This window comes from Oncorhynchus masou, chromosome 32, assembly GCF_036934945.1.
Source record: "Oncorhynchus masou masou isolate Uvic2021 chromosome 32, UVic_Omas_1.1, whole genome shotgun sequence".
Classification (NCBI taxonomy): domain Eukaryota; kingdom Metazoa; phylum Chordata; class Actinopteri; order Salmoniformes; family Salmonidae; genus Oncorhynchus; species Oncorhynchus masou.
Window position 1 is genome coordinate 94,319,173 of NC_088243.1, and position 21,645 is coordinate 94,340,817.

At 39.7% G+C, this 21,645-nt stretch overlaps 1 protein-coding gene across 1 annotated transcript in view; it reads left to right on the forward strand.

The window, feature by feature from the left end:
* LOC135526817 (plastin-3-like) overlaps positions 1-17,142 on the forward strand; it is a 109,540-nt gene extending 92,398 nt beyond the window's left edge. Inside the window, exons 12-15 of the mRNA XM_064955491.1 lie at positions 9,433-9,684; positions 11,481-11,604; positions 15,181-15,305; positions 15,594-17,142. Of these exons, the coding sequence (XP_064811563.1) occupies positions 9,433-9,684; positions 11,481-11,604; positions 15,181-15,305; positions 15,594-15,726 (634 nt within the window). The 3' untranslated portion in view covers positions 15,727-17,142. The remainder of the gene's footprint in view (positions 1-9,432; positions 9,685-11,480; positions 11,605-15,180; positions 15,306-15,593) is intronic.
* The last annotated feature ends 4,503 nt before the right edge of the window (positions 17,143-21,645 follow it).

The following is a 21,645-nucleotide window of genomic DNA, read 5'->3' on the forward strand; positions in this document are numbered from 1 at the left end:
ATAATATCAACCCTCATGTTAACCATATATACGGGTAACTACCTCTACTATAATATCAACCCTCATGTTAACCATATATACGGGTAACTACCTCTATCTATAATATCAACCCTCATGTTAACCATATATACGGGTAACTACCTCTACTATAATATCAACCCTCATGTTAACCATATATACGGGTAACTACCTCTACTATAATATCAACCCTCATGTTAACCATATATACGGGTAACTACCTCTACTGTAATAATATCAACCCTCATGTTAACCATATATACATATATACGGGTAACTACCTCTACTATAATATCAACCCTCATGTTAACCATATATACGGGTAACTACCTCTACTATAATATCAACCCTCATGTTAACCATATATACGGGTAACTACCGGGTAACTATGTCTACTATAATATCAACCCTCATATAATATCGGGTAAACCCTCATGTTAACCATATATACGGGTAACTACCTCTACTATAATATCAACCCTCATGTTAACCATATATACGGGTAACTACCTCTACTATAATATAACTACCCTCTATGTATAACCCTCATGTTAACCATATATACGGGTAACTACCTCTACTCATAATATCAACCCTCATGTTAACCATATATATAATATACTATAACCCTCATGTTAACCATATATACGGGTAACTACCTCTACTATAATATCAACCCTCATGTTAACCATATATACGGGTAACTACCTCTACTATAATATCAACCCTCATGTTAACCATATATACGGGTAACTACCTCTACTATAATATCAACCCTCATGTTAACCATATATACGGGTAACTACCTCTACTATAATATCAACCCTCATGTTAACCATATATACGGGTAACTACCTCTACTATAATATCAACCCTCATGTTAACCATATATACGGGTAACTACCTCTACTATAATATCAACCCTCATGTTAACCATATATACGGGTAACTACCTCTACTATAATATCAACCCTCATGTTAACCATATATACGGGTAACTACCTCTACTATAATATCAACCCTCATGTTAACCATATATACGGGTAACTACCTCTACTATAATATCAACCCTCATGTTAACCATATATACGGGTAACTACCTCTACTATAATATCAACCCTCATGTTAACCATATATACGGGTAACTACCTCTACTATAATATCAACCCTCATGTTAACCATATATACGGGTAACTATAATATACCTCTACTATAATATAACTATAATATCAACCCTCATGTTAACCATATATACGGGTAACTACCTCTACTATAATATCAACCCTCATGTTAACCATATATACGGGTAACTACCTCTACATATATACTGGTAACTACCTCTACTATAATATCAACCCTCATGTTAACCATATATACGGGTAACTACCTCTACTATAATATCAACCCTCATGTTAACCATATATACTGGTAACTACCTCTACTATAATATCAACCCTCATGTTAACCATATATACGGGTAACTACCTCTACTATAATATCAACCCTCATGTTAACCATATATACGGGTAACTACCTCTACTATAATATCAACCCTCATGTTAACCATATATACGGGTAACTACGTCTACTATAATATCAACCCTCATGTTAACCATATATACGGGTAACTACCTCTACTATAATATCAACCCTCATGTTAACCATATATACGGGTAACTACCTCTACTACTATAATATCAACCCTCATGTTAACCATATATACGGGTAACTACCTCTACTATAATCATCAACCCTCTACCTCTACTATAATATCAACCCTCATGTTAACCATATATACGGGTAACTACCTCTACTATAATATCAACCCTCATGTTAACCATATATACGGGTAACTACCTCTACTATAATATCAACCCTCATGTTAACCATATATACGGGTAACTACCTCTACTATAATATCAACCCTCATGTTAACCATATACGGGTAACTACCTCTACTATAATATCAACCCTCATGTTAACCATATATACGGGTAACTACTCTCTCTACTATAATATCAACCCTCATGTTAACCATATATACGGGTAACTACCTCTACTATAATATCAACCCTCATGTTAACCATATATACGGGTAACTACCTCTACTATAATATAACCCTCATGTTAACCAACCCTACTATAATATCATGTTAACCATATATACGGGTAACTACCTCTACTATAATATCAACCCTCATGTTAACCATATATACGGGTAACTACCTCTACTATAATATCAACCCTCATGTTAACCATATATACGGGTAACTACCTCTACTATAATATCAACCCTCATGTTAACCATATATACGGGTAACTACCCTACTATAATATACTATAATATCAACCCTCATGTTAACCATATATACGGGTAACTACCTCTACTATAATATCAACCCTCATGTTAACCATATATACGGGTAACTACCTCTACTATAATATCAACCCTCATGTTAACCATATATACGGGTAACTACCTCTACTATAATATCAACCCTCATGTTAACCATATATACGGGTAACTACCTCTACTATAATATCAACCCTCATGTTAACCATATATACGGGTAACTACTCATGTTCTACTATAATATCAACCCTCATGTTAACCATATATACGGGTAACTACCTCTACTATAATATCAACCCTCATGTTAACCATATATACGGGTAACTACCTCTACTATAATATCAACCCATGTTCATGTTAACCATGTTATATACGGGTAACTACCTCTACTATAATATCATAATATCAACCCATGTTAACCATGTTAACCTATAATATCAATATACGGGTAACTACCTCTACTATAATATCAACCCTCATGTTAACCATATATACGGGTAACTACCTCTACTATAATATCAACCCTCATGTTAACCATATATACGGGTAACTACCTCTACTATAATATCAACCCTCATGTTAACCATATATACGGGTAACTACCTCTACTATAATATCAACCCTCATGTTAACCATATATACGGGTAACTACCTCTACTATAATATCAACCCTCATGTTAACCATATATACGGGTAACTACCTCTACTATAATATCAACCCTCATGTTAACCATATATACGGGTAACTACCTCTACTATAATATCAACCCTCATGTTAACTACTATATATACATGGGTAACTACCTCTACTATAATATCAACCCTCATGTTAACCATATATACGGGTAACTACCTCTACTATAATATCTATAAACCCTCATGTTAACCATATATACGGGTAACTACCTCTACTATAATATCAATCATGTTAACCATATATACCCTACATAATATCAACCCTCATGTTATATACGGGTAACTACCTCTACTATAATATCAACCCTCATGTTAACCATATATACGGGTAACTACCTCTACTATAATATCAACCCTCATGTTAACCATATATACGGGTAACTACCTCTACTATAATATCAACCCTCATGTTAACCATATATACGGGTAACTACCTCTACTATAATATCAACCCTCATGTTAACCATATATACGGGTAACTACCTCTACTATAATATCAACCCTCATGTTAACCATATATACGGGTAACTACCTCTACTATAATATCAACCCTCATGTTAACCATATATATACGGGTAACTACCTCTACTATAATATCAACCCTCATGTTAACCATATATACGGGTAACTACCTCTACTATAATATCAACCCTCATGTTAACCATATATACGGGTAACTACCTCTACTATAATATCAACCCTCATGTTAACCATATATACGGGTAACTACCTCTACTATAATATCAACCCTCATGTTAACCATATATACGGGTAACTACCTCTACTATAATATCAACCCTCATGTTAACCATATATACGGGTAACTACCTCTACTATAATATCAACCCTCATGTTAACCATATATACGGGTAACTACCTCTACTATAATATCAACCCTCATGTTAACCATATATACGGGTAACTACCTCTACTGTAACATCAACCCTCATGTTAACCATATATACGGGTAACTACCTCTACTGTAACATCAACCCTCATGTTAACCATATATACGGGTAACTACCTCTACTATAATATCAACCCTCATGTTAACCATATATACGGGTAACTACCTCTACTATAATATCAACCCTCATGTTAACCATATATACGGGTAACTACCTCTACTATAATATCAACCCTCATGTTAACCATATATACGGGTAACTACCTCTACTATAATATCAACCCTCATGTTAACCATATATACGGGTAACTACCTCTACTATAATATCAACCCTCATGTTAACCATATATACGGGTAACTACCTCTACTATAATATCAACCCTCATGTTAACCATGTTAACCATAATATCAACCCTCATGGGTAACTACCTCTACTATAATATCAACCCTCATGTTAACCATATATACGGGTAACTACCTCTACTGTAATATCAACCCTCATGTTAACCATATATACGGGTAACTACCTCTACTATAATATCAACCCTCATGTTAACCATATATACGGGTAACTACCTCTACTGTAACATCAACCCTCATGTTAACCATATATACGGGTAACTACCTCTACTATAATATCAACCCTCATGTTAACCATATATACGGGTAACTACCTCTACTATAATATCAACCCTCATGTTAACCATATATACGGGTAACTACCTCTACTATAATATCAACCCTCATGTTAACCATATATACGGGTAACTACCTCTACTATAATATCAACCCTCATGTTAACCATATATACGGGTAACTACCTCTACTATAATATCAACCCTCATGTTAACCATATATACGGGTAACTACCTCTACTATAATATCAACCCTCATGTTAACCATATATACGGGTAACTACCTCTACTATAATATCAACCCTCATGTTAACCATATATACGGTATCAACCCTCATGTTAACCATATATACGGGTAACTACCTCTACTATAATATCAACCCTCATGTTAACCATATATACGGGTAACTACCTCTACTATAATATCAACCCTCATGTTAACCATATATACGGGTTACTATGTCTACTATAATATCAACCCTCATGTTAACCATATATAACTACCTCTACTATAATATCAACCCTCATGTTAACCATATATACGGGTAACTACCTCTACTATAATATCAACCCTCATGTTAACCATATATACGGGTAACTACCTCTACTATAATATCAACCCTCATGTTAACCATATATACGGGTAACTACCTCTACTATAATATCAACCCTCATGTTAACCATATATACGGGTAACTACTCTACTGTAACATCAACCCTCATGTTAACCATATATACGGGTAATAACATCACTACCTCTACTGTAACATCAACCCTCATGTTAACCATATATACGGGTAACTACCTCTACTATAATATCAACCTCATGTTCATATATACTGGTAACTACCTCTATATCAACCCTCATGTTAACCATATATACGGGGTAATATCAACCCTCATGTTACATATATACGGGTAATATCAACAACCCTCATGTTAACCATATATACGGGTAACTACCTCTACTATAATATCAACCCTCATGTTAACCATATATACGGGTAACTACCTCTACTATAATATCAACCCTCATGTTAACCATATATACGGGTAACTACCTCTACTATAATATCAACCTCATGTTAACCATATATGTAACTACCTCTACTAAAATATAACCCTCATGTTATATACGGGTAACTACCTCTACTATAATATCAACCCTCATGTTAACCATATATACGGGTAACTACCTCTACTATAATATCAACCCTCATGTTAACCATATATACGGGTAACTACCTCTACTATAATATACTCATGTTAATATCAACCCTCATGTTAACCATGTTATATACGGGTAACTACCTCTACTATAATATCAACCCTCATGTTAACCATATATACGGGTAACTACCTCTACTAAAATACTATAATATCAACCCTAAAATATCAACCCTCATGTTAACCATATATACGGTAACTACCTCTACTATAATATCAACCCTCATGTTAACCATATATACGGGTAACTACTACTAATATCAACCCTCATGTTAACCATATATACGGGTAACTGTAATATCAACCCTCTACTATAATATCAACCCTCATGTTAACCATATATACGGGTAACTACCTCTACTATAATATCAACCCTCATGTTAACATATATATAATATACTGTAAATCAACCCTCATGTTAACCATATATACGGGTAACTACCTCTACTATAATATCAACCCTCATGTTAACCATATATACGGGTAACTACCTCTACTATAATATCAACCCTCATGTTAACCATATATACGGGTAACTACCTCTACTATAATATCAACCCTCATGTTAACCATATATACGGGTAACTACCTCTACTATAATATCAACCCTCATGTTAACCATATATACGGGTAACTACCTCTACTATAATATCAACCCTCATGTTAACCATATATACGGGTAACTACCTCTACTATAATATCAACCCTCATGTTAACCATATATACGGGTAACTACCTCTACTATAATATCAACCCTCATGTTAAATATCAACCCTCATGTTAACCATCATGTTAACCATATATACGGGTAACTACCTCTACTATAATATCAACCCTCATGTTAACCATATATACGGGTAACTACCTCTACTATAATATCAACCCTCATGTTAACCATATATACGGGTAACTACCTCTACTATAATATCAACCCTCATGTTAACCTATAATATCAATCATGTTACGGGTAACTACCTCTACTATAATATCAACCCTCATGTTAACCATATATACGGGGTAACATACCCTCATGTTAACCTACTATAATATCAACCCTCATGTTAACCATATATACGGGTAACTACCTCTACTATAATATCAACCCTCATGTTAACCATATATACGGGTAACTACCTCTACTATAATATCAACCCTCATGTTAACCATATATACGGGTAACTACCTCTACTATAATATCAACCCTCATGTTAACCATATATACGGGTAACTACCTCTACTATAATATCAACCCTCATGTTAACCATATATACGGGTAACTAACTATAATATCAACCCTCATGTTAACATATATATAATATCAACCCTCATGTTAACCATATATACGGGTAACTACCTCTACTATAATATCAACCCTCATGTTAACCATATATACGGGTAACTACCTCTACTATAATATCAACCCTCATGTTAACCATATATACGGGTAACTACCTCTACTATAATATCAACCCTCATGTTAACCATATATACGGGTAACTACCTCTACTATAATATCAACCCTCATGTTAACCATATATACGGGTAACTACCTCTACTATAATATCAACCCTCATGTTAACCATATATACGGGTAACTACCTCTACTATAATATCAACCCTCATGTTAACCATATATACGGGTAACTACCTCTACTATAATATCAACCCTCATGTTAACCATATATACGGGTAACTACCTCTACTATAATATCAACCCTCATGTTAACCATATATACATGGGTAACTACCTCTACTATAATATCAACCCTCATGTTAACCATATATACGGGTAACTACCTCTACTATAATATCAACCCTCATGTTAACCATATATACGGGTAACTACCTCTACTATAATATCAACCCTCATGTTAACCATATATACGGGTAACTACCTCTACTATAATATCAACCCTCATGTTAACCATATATACGGGTAACTACCTCTACTATAATATCAACCCTCATGTTAACCATATATACGGGTAACTACCTCTACTATAATATCAACCCTCATGTTAACCATATATACGGTAACTACCTCTACTATAATATCAACCCTCATGTTAACATATATACGGGTAACTACCTCTACTATAATATCAACCCTCATGTTAACCATATATACGGGTAACTACCTCTACTATAATATCAACCCTCATGTTAACCATATATACGGGTAACTAACCATATATGGGTAACTACTATAATATCAACCCTCATGTTAACCATATATACGGGTAACTAACTATAATATCAACCTCATGTTAACTATAATATCAACCCCTCATGTTAACCATATATACGGGTAACTACCTCTACTATAATATCAACCCTCATGTTAACCATATATACGGGTAACTACCTCTACTATAATATCAACCCTCATGTTAACCATATATACGGGTAACTACCTCTACTATAATATCAACCCTCATGTTAACCATATATACGGGTAACTACCTCTACTATAATATCAACCCTCATGTTAACCATATATACGGGTAACTACCTCTACTATAATATCAACCCTCATGTTAACCATATATACGGGTAACTACCTCTACTATAATATCAACCCTCATGTTAACCATATATACGGGTAACTACCTCTACTATAATATCAACCCTCATGTTAACCATATATACGGGTAACTACCTCTACTATAATATCAACCCTCATGTTAACCATATATACGGGTAACTACGTCTACTATAATATCAACCCTCATGTTAACCATATATACGGGTAACTACGTCTACTATAATATCAACCCTCATGTTAACCATATATACGGGTAACTACCTCTACTATAATATCAACCCTCATGTTAACCATATATACGGGTAACTACCTCTACTGTAATATCAACCCTCATGTTAACCATATATACGGGTAACTACCTCTACTATAATATCAACCCTCATGTTAACCATATATACGGGTAACTACCTACTATAATATACTCATGTTATTATCAACCCTCATGTTAACCATGTTATATACGGGTAACTACCTCTACTATAATATCAACCCTCATGTTAACCATATATACGGGTAACTACCTCTACTATAATATCAATCCCTCATGTTAACCATATATACGGGTAACTACCTCTTACTTCCCCCTATAATATCTCTTCCCTCCCTCAACCCCTAACCCCTACTATAATATCTCATGTTAACCCCTCCCCTCTACCATGTTAACCATATATACCCCCTCTTCCCTCCCTCCCTCCCCCACTCTCCCCTCCCTCTACCTCCCCCTCTCTTCCCTCTCCCACCCTCTTCCCTCTACCTCCCCCCTCTTCCCCTTCCCTCCCTCCCCTCCCTCTCTTCCCTCCCTCCCCCCCCCTCTCCCTCCCTCCCTCCCCCTCCCCCTCTCTACCCTCTACCTCCCCCCTCTCCCTCCCTCCCTCCCCTCCCCCTCCCTCCCCCTCTCTCCCTCCCCCTCTACCTCCCCCCCCTCTCCCTTCCCTCCCTCCCCCCCTCCCTCCCTCCCCCTCTCTCCCCTCCCTACCTCCCCCCCCCTCCCCCTCTCCCTCCCCCCCCCCTCTCTCTCCCCCCCTCCCTCCCCCTCTCTTCCTCCCTCCAGTGATCTGTTAGATGCGCTGGTCATCCTCCAGCTGTATGAGAGGATTAAGGTTGCAGTGGACTGGGACCACAAAGTCAACCGCCCTCCCTACCCCAAGCTAGGGGCCAACATGAAGAAGCTGGAGAACTGTAACTACGCAGTGGACCTCGGGAAGGCCAAGGCAGGGTTCTCTCTGGTCGGCATCGGAGGACAGGACCTTAACGACGGAAACCCCACCCTCACCCTGGCTCTGGTTTGGCAACTGATGAGGAGGTAGGAGAGAGAGGGAGGGAGGGGGGAGGTAGAGAGAGGGGGTGGGACCTGACTAATAGATCACCTCCTCCTGCTCCTCTATCAGACCTGACTAATAGATAGCATGTTCCTCTCTCAGACCTGACTAATAGATAACATGTTTCTCTCTCAGACCTGACTAATAGATAGCATGTTCCTCTCTCAGACCTGACTAATAGATAACATGTTCCTCTATCAGACCTGACTAATAGATAACATGTTCCTCTATCAGACCTGACTAATAGATAACATGTTCCTCTATCAGACCTGACTAATAGATAACATGTTCCTCTATCAGACCTGACTAATAGATAACATGTTCCTCTATCAGACCTGACTAATAGATAACATGTTCCTCTATCAGACCTGACTAATAGATAACATGTTCCTCTATCAGACCTGACTAATAGATAACATGTTCCTCTATCAGACCTGACTAATAGATAACATGTTCCTCTATCAGACCTGACTAATAGATAACATGTTCCTCTATCAGACCTGACTAATAGATAACATGTTCCTCTATCAGACCTGACTAATAGATAACATGTTCCTCTATCAGACCTGACTAATAGATAACATGTTCCTCTATCAGACCTGACTAATAGATAACATGTTCCTCTATCAGACCTGACTAATAGATCACATGTTCCTCTATCAGACCTGACTAATAGATCACCTCCTCCTGTTCCTCTATCAGACCTGACTAATAGATAACCTCCTGATCCATCTATGAGTCTTTGCTAGGTTAAGGTGAGCCTTATCTCAGCTCACTTGTCACCATAACAACACCCACCTGTAGCACGCACTCCAGCAGGTATATTTCACTGGTCATCCTTAAAGCCAATTCCTCCTTTGGCCGCCTTTCCTTCCAGTTCCCTGCTTCCAATGACTGGAACGAATTGCAAAAATCACTGAAGTTGGAGGCTTATATCTCCCTCTCTAACTTTAAACATCAGCTGTCAGAGCAGCTTACCGATCGCTGCAGCTGTAAAAAGTCCATCCAACCAACCACTTACCTCATCCCCATATTTGTTTTTTTGCTCTTTTGCACAGCAGAATTTCTACTTGCACATCCTCATCTGTACATCTATCACTCCAGTGTTAATTTGCTATATTGTAATTACTTCGCCACTACGGTCTATACTGCCTTACCTCCCTTATCTTACCTCATTTGCACTCACTGTATATAGACTTTTTCTATTGTATTATTGACTCTATGTTTGTTTATTCCCATGTGTAACATGTGTAACTCTGTGTTGTTGTTTGTCTCTCACTGCTTTGCTTTATCTTGGCCAAGTCAAAGTTGTAAATGAGAACTTGTTCTCAACTGGCCTACCTGGTTAAATAAAGGTGGAATAAAAATAAATAAAAATCCTCTATCATACCTGACTAATAGATAACCTCCTGACCCTCTATCAGACCTGACTAATAGATAACCTCCTGATCCTCTATCAGACCTGACTAATAGATAACCTCCTGATCCTCTATCAGACCTGACTAATAGATAACCTCCTGATCCTCTATCAGACCTGACTAATAGATAACCTCCTGATCCTCTATCAGACCTGACTAATAGATAACCTCCTGACCCTCTATCATACCTGACTAATAGATAACCTCCTGATCCTCTATCAGACCTGACTAATAGATAACCTCCTGACCCTCTATCAGACTTGACTAATAGATAACCACCTCCTGATCCTCTATCAGACTTGACTAATAGATAACCACCTCCTGATCCTCTATCAGACCTGACTAATAGATAACCTCCTCAGATACACTCTGAATGTTCTGGAGGACCTTGGACATGGAGAGGCTGCTAACGATGACCTCATCATCAACTGGGTCAACAGAACCCTGACTGGAGCCGGGAAGAACTCCAAGATCTCCAGCTTCAAGGTGACAAGACAGATGGAATGGAGTGGCTTTATAATGTCTGTTATACTGTGTGATCTGTGATTCACTAGAAACTCTTAGTTAATAAGCCTTAGACCCAGTGCTTCTCTATAGCTCTAAACCCAGTGTTCTCTATAGGTCTAAACCCAGTGCTTCTCTATAGCTCTAAACCCAGTGTTCTCTATAGGTCTAAACCCAGTGTTCTCTATAGGTCTAAACCCAGTGCTTCTCTATAGCTCTAAACCCAGTGTTCTCTATAGGTCTAAACCCAGTGCTTCTCTATAGCTCTAAACCCAGTGTTCTCTATAGCTCTAAACCCAGTGTTCTCTATAGGTCTAAACCCAGTGCTTCTCTATAGCTCTAAACCCAGTGTTCTATATAGGTCTAAACCCAGTGCTTCTCTATAGCTCTAAACCCAGTGTTCTCTATAGGTCTAAACCCAGTGCTTCTCTATAGCTCTAAACCCAGTGTTTCTATAGGTCTAAACCCAGTGTTCTCTATAGGTCTAAACCCAGTGCTTCTCTATAGCTCTAAACCCAGTGTTTCTATAGGTCTAAACCCAGTGTTCTCTATAGGTCTAAACCCAGTGTTCTCTATAGGTCTAAACCCAGTGCTTCTCTATAGCTCTAAACCAAGTGTTCTATATAGGTCTAAACCCAGTGCTTCTCTATAGGTCTAAACCCAGTGCTTCTCTATAGGTCTAAACCCAGTGCTTCTCTATAGCTCTAAACCCAGTGTTCTCTATAGGTCTAAACCCAGTGCTTCTCTATAGCTCTAAACCCAGTGTTCTCTATAGCTCTAAACCCAGTGTTCTCTATAGGTCTAAACCCAGTGCTTCTCTATAGCTCTAAACCCAGTGTTCTATATAGGTCTAAACCCAGTGCTTCTCTATAGCTCTAAACCCAGTGTTCTCTATAGGTCTAAACCCAGTGTTCTCTATAGGTCTAAACCCAGTGTTCTCTATAGGTCTAAACCCAGTGCTTCTCTATAGCTCTAAACCAAGTGTTCTATATAGGTCTAAACCCAGTGCTTCTCTATAGCTCTAAACCCAGTGTTCTCTATAGGTCTAAACCCAGTGTTCTCTATAGGTCTAAACCCAGTGTTCTCTATAGGTCTAAACCCAGTGCTTCTCTATAGCTCTAAACCCAGTGTTCTCTATAGGTCTAAACCCAGTGCTTCTCTATAGCTCTAAACCCAGTGTTCTCTATAGCTCTAAACCCAGTGTTCTCTATAGGTCTAAACCCAGTGCTTCTCTATAGCTCTAAACCCAGTGTTCTATATAGGTCTAAACCCAGTGCTTCTCTATAGCTCTAAACCCAGTGTTCTCTATAGGTCTAAACCCAGTGTTCTCTATAGGTCTAAACCCAGTGTTCTCTATAGGTCTAAACCCAGTGCTTCTCTATAGCTCTAAACCAAGTGTTCTATATAGGTCTAAACCCAGTGCTTCTCTATAGGTCTAAACCCAGTGCTTCTCTATAGGTCTAAACCCAGTGCTTCTCTATAGCTCTAAACCCAGTGTTCTCTATAGGTCTAAACCCAGTGCTTCTCTATAGCTCTAAACCCAGTGTTCTCTATAGCTCTAAACCCAGTGTTCTCTATAGGTCTAAACCCAGTGCTTCTCTATAGCTCTAAACCCAGTGTTCTATATAGGTCTAAACCCAGTGCTTCTCTATAGCTCTAAACCCAGTGTTCTCTATAGGTCTAAACCCAGTGTTCTCTATAGGTCTAAACCCAGTGTTCTCTATAGGTCTAAACCCAGTGCTTCTCTATAGCTCTAAACCCAGTGTTCTATATAGGTCTAAACCCAGTGCTTCTCTATAGCTCTAAACCCAGTGTCTCTCTATGTTCTCTATAGGTCTAAACCCAGTGTAGGTCTAAACCCAGTGCTTCTATAGCTCTAAACCCAGTGTTCTCTATAGGTCTAAACCCAGTGCTTCTCTATAGCTCTAAACCCAGTGTTCTATATAGGTCTAAACCCAGTGCTTCTCTATAGCTCTAAACCCAGTGTTCTATATAGGTCTAAACCCAGTGCTTCTCTATAGCTCTAAACCCAGTGTTCTCTATAGGTCTAAACCCAGTGTTCTCTATAGGTCTAAACCCAGTGTTCTATATAGGTCTAAACCCAGTGCTTCTCTATAGCTCTAAACCCAGTGTTCTATATAGGTCTAAACCCAGTGCTTCTCTATAGCTCTAAACCCAGTGTTCTCTATAGGTCTAAACCCAGTGTTCTCTATAGGTCTAAACCCAGTGCTTCTCTATAGCTCTAAACCCAGTGTTCTATATAGGTCTAAACCCAGTGTTCTATATAGGTCTAAACCCAGTGCTTCTCTATAGCTCTAAACCCAGTGCTTCTCTATAGCTCTAAAACCAGTGCTTCTCTATAGCTCTAAACCCAGTGCTTCTCTATAGCTCTAAACCCAGTGTTCTCTATAGCTCTAAAACCAGTGCTTCTCTATAGCTCTAAACCCAGTGTTCTCTATAGCTCTAAAACCAGTGCTTCTCTATAGCTCTAAACCCAGTGTTCTCTATAGCTCTAAAACCAGTGCTTCTCTATAGCTCTAAACCCAGTGTTCTCTATAGGTCTAAACCCAGTGCTTCTCTATAGCTCTAAACCCAGTGTTTCTATATAGCTCTAAACCCAGTGTTTCTCTATAGCTCTAAACCCAGTGTTCTCTATAGCTCTAAAACCAGTGCTTCTCTATAGCTCTAAACCCAGTGTTCTCTATAGCTCTAAAACCAGTGCTTCTCTATAGCTCTAAACCCAGTGTTCTCTATAGCTCTAAAACCAGTGCTTCTCTATAGCTCTAAACCCAGTGTTCTCTATAGGTCTAAACCCAGTGCTTCTCTATAGCTCTAAACCCAGTGTTCTATATAGGTCTAAACCCAGTGCTTCTCTATAGCTCTAAACCCAGTGTTCTATATAGCTCTAAACCCAGTGCTTCTCTATAGCTCTAAACCCAGTGTTCTATATAGGTCTAAACCCAGTGCTTCTCTATAGGTCTAAACCCAGTGCTTCTCTATAGGTCTAAACCCAGTGCTTCTCTATAGCTCTAAACCCAGTGTTCTCTATAGGTCTAAACCCAGTGCTTCTCTATAGCTCTAAACCCAGTGTTCTATATAGCTCTAAACCCAGTGTTTCTATATAGCTCTAAACTCAGTGTTCTATATAGGTCTAAACCCAGTGCTTCTCTATAGCTCTAAACCCAGTGTTCTCTATAGCTCTAAACCCAGTGTTCTCTATAGCTCTAAACCCAGTGTTCTATATAGGTCTAAACCCAGTGTTCTCTATAGCTCTAAACCCAGTGTTCTATATAGGTCTAAACCCAGTGCTTCTCTATAGCTCTAAACCCAGTGCTTCTCTATAGCTCTAAACCCAGTGCTTCTCTATAGCTCTAAACCCAGTGTTTCTATATAGGTCTAAACCCAGTGCTTCGGTATAGCTCTAAACCCAGTGTTCTCTATAGCTCTAAACCCAGTGGTTTTATGTAGCTCTAAACTCTGAAAGTAGTGTTTACAGCTGTGTGTGTGTGTGTGTGTGTGTGTGCGTGCGTGCGTGCGTGTCTCTCACTCTCTCTCCAGGATCGTGGTATCAGCAGTAGTCTTCCTGTCCTGGACCTGATTGACTCCATCCAGCCACGCAGCGTGAACTATGACCTTGTCAAGACTGGAACGCTCTCTGACGTCGACAGATTGGACAATGCCAAGTCAGTCTGACATACACATGCAGACACACGCACCACATACACACACACGCACGCAGACACACGCATGTACCACACACACGCACACACTCGCACCACATACACACACACGCAGATACACACGCAGATACACACACACACGCATGTACCACACACACGCAGACACACACACTGCAATGTGTCGTTTGGGACACTACGGTATATGTTTGGGGCTGGAAAAGTCTGGTACAATACTGTAATAACTAGTGTTATATGGTTTACTGACCCCTGACTTCTAACCCCTGCCTCCAGGTACGCTGTGTCCATGGCAAGGAAGATCGGAGCCCGTGTGTACGCCCTACCAGAGGACCTGGTGGAGGTGAAGCCTAAGATGGTGATGACTGTGTTCGCCTGCCTCATGGGACGGGGTATGAAGAGGGAATAGCACTTCAGCCACACCATCAGCCTGTGCCTCAGCCTCTAGCCTGTTTGCAAAAAGGCTTCTGGTTTAAACAATGAAAACAGACATATTATATTAGATACATATTGAATGAATGACAGTGGCCATATTGCTCCACAGCTGATTTGATGACTCTGTATATCTGCCTTTAACTTAAGACACTGTGTCACACTGTATGTGATGCTGTAGCTTTTCGTTGACCTCTGTGGTGAACATTAGACTGGACTATGGCTGTTAAAGGACATATCATGTGGGGGATGACTGGAATCGCTCTCACAGTTCTTATAGGATTAGAGAGAGAGAGATAGAGATTGAGAGAGACAGATGTATATATATATATATATATATATATATATATATATATATATATATATATATATATATATAGAGAGAGAGAGAGATTGAGAGAGACAGACAGAGATAGAGAGAGTGTGTTGCTTTGATTCAAAGATTTTTCATCGAATGGCCTTAAGGTTCAGTCATAAACGGGTCCCTATGTCCCTAGTTTAGATTATTGACCAAATTACACAAAACATACCTACACAATAGAGTATTCCATGTTATTAGTATGTTTGATATGTTATTAGTATGTTTTATTGGTATATATGGCATCCCATGTTATTAGTATGTTTTACTGGTATATATGGCATCCCATGTTATTAGTATGTTTTACTGGTATATATGGCATCCCATGTTATTAGTATGTTTTACTGGTATATATGGCATCCCATGTTATTAGTATGTTTTACTGGTATATATGGCATCCCATGTTATTAGTATGTTTTACTGCTATATATGGCATCCCATGTTATTAGTATGTTTTACTGCTATATATGGCATCCCATGTTATTAGTATGTTTTACTGGTATATATGGCATCCCATGTTATTGGTATGTTTGACTGGTATATATGGCATCCCATGTTATTAGTATGTTATTAGTATGTTTTACTGCTATATATGGTATCCCATGATATTAGTATGTTATTAGTATGTTTTACTGCTATATATGGCATCCCATGTTATTAGTATGTTATTAGTATGTTTTACTGCAATATATGGCATTCCATGGTATTAGTATGTTTTACTGCTATATATGGCATCCCATGTTATTAGTATGTTTGACTGGTATATATGGCCATGCCTTTAACAGAAAGGTAGCCAATCAACTATGCATAAACAATCTTTTTTGTTGTTGAAATTCTGTAGTCGTTGAAAAGCAAAGCTTTAAATGTCCCTGACCAGTTAGTGTTGTGTAATGGAACCTGTTAAAACTGTACTATCGTTGCTGTGGTGAGGAAGGATTTGGGGAGGAAACTGGAAGCCTGTCTGTGTTACAGAGTCCTGTCTATACAGACGGCATGCTGTTCCTGAACGGATTAAATACAACTCTTCATGATTTACATGCTTCTGTTCTTTCATGTTTGTTCCAGATAGAGTATGCCAGGCTAGTGGATGTTTGTTCCAGATAGAGTATGCCAGGCATAGTGGATGTTTGTTCCAGATAGAGTATGCCAGGTATAGTGGATGTTTGTTCCAGATAGAGTATGCCAGGCTAGTGGATGTTTGTTCCAGATAGAGTATGCCAGGCTAGTGGATGTTTGTTCCAGATAGAGTATGCCAGGCTAGTGGATGTTTGTTCCAGATAGAGTATGCCAGGCTAGTGGATGTTTGTTCCAGATAGAGTATGCCAGGCTAGTGGATGTTTGTTCCAGACAGAGTATGCCAGGCTAGTGGATGTTTGTTCCAGGTAGAGTATGCCAGGCTAGTGGATGTTTGTTCCAGATAGAGTATGCCAGGCTAGTGGATGTTTGTTCCAGATAGAGTATGCCAGGCTAGTGGATGTTTGTTCCAGATAGAGTATGCCAGGCTAGTGGATGTTTGTTCCAGATAGAGTATGCCAGGCATAGTGGATGTTTGTTCCAGATAGAGTATGCCAGACTAGTGGATGTTTGTTCCAGATAGAGTATGCCAGGCTAGTGGATGTTTGTTCCAGACAGAGTATGCCAGGCTAGTGGATGTTTGTTCCAGACAGAGTATGCCAGGCTAGTGGATGTTTGTTCCAGATAGAGTATGCCAGGCTAGTGGATGTTTGTTCCAGATAGAGTATGCCAGGCTAGTGGATGTTTGTTCCAGACAGAGTATGCCAGGCTAGTGGATGTTTGTTCCAGATAGAGTATGCCAGGCTAGTGGATGTTTGTTCCAGATAGAGTATGCCAGGCTAGTGGATGTTTGTTCCAGATAGAGTATGCCAGGCTAGTGGATGTTTGTTCCAGATAGAGTATGCCAGGCATAGTGGATGTTTGTTCCAGATAGAGTATGCCAGGCATAGTGGATGTGTTGTTCCAGATAGAGTATGCCAGGCTAGTGGATGTTTGTTCCAGATAGAGTATGCCAGGCTAGTGGATGTTTGTTCCAGATAGAGTATGCCAGGCTAGTGGATGTTTGTTCCAGATAGAGTATGCCAGGCTAGTGGATGTTTGTTCCAGATAGAGTATGCCAGGCTAGTGGATGTTTGTTCCAGATAGAGTATGCCAGGCTAGTGGATGTTTGTTCCAGATAGAGTATGCCAGGCTAGTGGATGTTTGTTCCAGATAGAGTATGCCAGGCATAGTGGATGTTTGTTCCAGATAGAGTATGCCAGGCTAGTGGATGTTTGTTCCAGATAGAGTATGCCAGGCTAGTGGATGTTTGTTCCAGACAGAGTATGCCAGGCTAGTGGATGTTTGTTCCAGATAGAGTATGCCAGGCTAGTGGATGTTTGTTCCAGATAGAGTATGCCAGGCTAGTGGATGTTTGTTCCAGATAGAGTATGCCAGGCTAGTGGATGTTTGTTCCAGATAGAGTATGCCAGGCTAGTGGATGTTTGTTCCAGACAGAGTATGCCAGGCTAGTGGATGTTTGTTCCAGGTAGAGTATGCCAGGCTAGTGGATGTTTGTTCCAGATAGAGTATGCCAGGCTAGTGGATGTTTGTTCCAGATAGAGTATGCCAGGCTAGTGGATGTTTGTTCCAGATAGAGTATGCCAGGCTAGTGGATGTTTGTTCCAGATAGAGTATGCCAGGCTAGTGGATGTTTGTTCCAGATCAGAGTATGCCAGGCTAGTGGATGTTTGTTCCAGATAGAGTATGCCAGGCTAGTGGATGTTTGTTCCAGATAGAGTATGCCAGGCTAGTGGATGTTTGTTCCAGATAGAGTATGCCAGGCTAGTGGATGTTTGTTCCAGACAGAGTATGCCAGGCTAGTGGATGTTTGTTCCAGATAGAGTATGCCAGGCTAGTGGATGTTTGTTCCAGATAGAGTATGCCAGGCTAGTGGATGTTTGTTCCAGATAGAGTATGCCAGGCTAGTGGATGTTTGTTCCAGATAGAGTATGCCAGGCATAGTGGATGTTTGTTCCAGATAGAGTATGCCAGGCATAGTGGATGTTTGTTCCAGATAGAGTATGCCAGGCTAGTGGATGTTTGATCCAGATAGAGTATGCCAGGCTAGTGGATGTTTGTTCCAGACAGAGTATGCCAGGCTAGTGGATGTTTGTTCCAGATAGAGTATGCCAGGCTAGTGGATGTTTGTTCCAGATAGAGTATGCCAGGCTAGTGGATGTTTGTTCCAGATAGAGTATGCCAGGCTAGTGGATGTTTGTTCCAGATAGAGTATGCCAGGCTAGTGGATGTTTGTTCCAGATAGAGTATGCCAGGCTAGTGGATGTTTGTTCCAGATAGAGTATGCCAGGCTAGTGGATGTTTGTTCCAGACAGAGTATGCCAGGCTAGTGGATGTTTGTTCCAGACAGAGTATGCCAGGCTAGTGGATGTTTGTTCCAGATAGAGTATGCCAGGCTAGTGGATGTTTGTTCCAGATAGAGTATGCCAGGCTAGTGGATGTTTGTTCCAGATAGAGTATGCCAGGCTAGTGGATGTTTGTTCCAGATAGAGTATGCCAGGCTAGTGGATGTTTGTTCCAGACAGAGTATGCCAGGCTAGTGGATGTTTGTTCCAGGTAGAGTATGCCAGGCTAGTGGATGTTTGTTCCAGATAGAGTATGCCAGGCTAGTGGATGTTTGTTCCAGATAGAGTATGCCAGGCTAGTGGATGTTTGTTCCAGATAGAGTATGCCAGGCTAGTGGATGTTTGTTCCAGATAGAGTATGCCAGGCTAGTGGATGTTTGTTCTAGTCAGAGTATGCCAGGCTAGTGGATGTTTGTTCCAGATAGAGTATGCCAGGCTAGTGGATGTTTGTTCCAGATAGAGTATGCCAGGCTAGTGGATGTTTGTTCCAGATAGAGTATGCCAGGCTAGTGGATGTTTGTTCCAGATAGAGTATGCCAGGCTAGTGGATGTTTGTTCCAGATAGAGTATGCCAGGCTAGTGGATGTTTGTTCCAGATAGAGTATGCCAGGCATAGTGGATGTTTGTTCCAGATAGAGTATGCCAGGCATAGTGGATGTTTGTTCCAGATAGAGTATGCCAGGCTAGTGGATGTTTGTTCCAGATAGAGTATGCCAGGCTAGTGGATGTTTGTTCCAGATAGAGTATGCCAGGCTAGTGGATGTTTGTTCCAGATAGAGTATGCCAGGCATAGTTGATGTTTGTTCCAGACAGAGTATGCCAGGCATAGTGGATGTTTGTTCCAGATAGAGTATGCCAGGCTAGTGGATGTTTGTTCCAGATAGAGTATGCCAGGCTAGTGGATGTTTGTTCCAGATAGAGTATGCCAGGCTAGTGGATGTTTGTTCCAGATAGAGTATGCCAGGCTAGTGGATGTTTGTTCCAGATAGAGTATGCCAGGCTAGTGGATGTTTGTTCCAGATAGAGTATGCCAGGCTAGTGGATGTTTGTTCCAGATAGAGTATGCCAGGCTAGTGGATGTTTGTTCCAGATAGAGTATGCCAGGCTAGTGGATGTTTGTTCCAGATAGAGTATGCCAGGCTAGTGGATGTTTGAGTGTTGAGCGCATGGTACGAGTTTTCTTTGTTGTGACTCTGATTGCTCAGCTAGAGGATAGTGGAGACAGAGTTACTGGAAGAGGAGTGTGTATGTGTGCTTATCAGCAAGATGTGAACTATTGAAGTAAAGGAAACACCTGAAGGATACAAAGTATATTGAAAGCAGGTGCTTCCTCACAGGTGTGGTTCCTGACTTAATTAAGCCATTAACATCCCATCATGCTTATGGTCATGTATAAAAATGCCCAGTTGCCCATCATTATTTTGGCAGAAATTATTATGAACAGCCAATGAAAATGGAGAGGAGGCGGGAGGACTGAGAGCAGACAGGGGAGATGTCTGACAGGATTAGAAAACATGTGAAGGGAAAATGTGATGGAAGAAGGGAAGAAGAGGAAGAAGAAGAAGAGGACGAACAAAATTCTGCAGGAACGAGCAGCAAAAAAAGCTAAACAAGGTCAATTGAAAATAGTCCTGTTTCCAGCTAGCCTAAATAAGGAATTCAATACTCAATGCGATGCAAGCGAAAGCTAAAATGTGCTTTTCTATCTAATGTTAGCTAGCCAACAGTTTATCCTTTGTTACCAAGTTAGCTTGCTAGTAACAATGTAATCCTGCAGGCTAACTAGCCAGCTAAATAAACAGCAAAAAAAGAAATGTCCTCACTGTAACGACGTTCCTCTGTTGAAGGAGGAGCGGACCAAAATGCAGCGTGGTGGTTACTCATGTTTAATGATGGAAAATGACTAGACATGAAAATACTGAAATGTACAAAAACAACAGACGGAAACGTGAAAAAACTATACAGCCTGTCTAGTGGAACTATACACAGAGACAGGAACAATCACCCATGAAACACTCAAAGAATATGGCTGCCTAAATATGGTTCCCAATCAGAGACAACGATAATCACCTGACTGATTGAGAACCGCCTCAGGCAGCCATAGACTACGCTAGACACC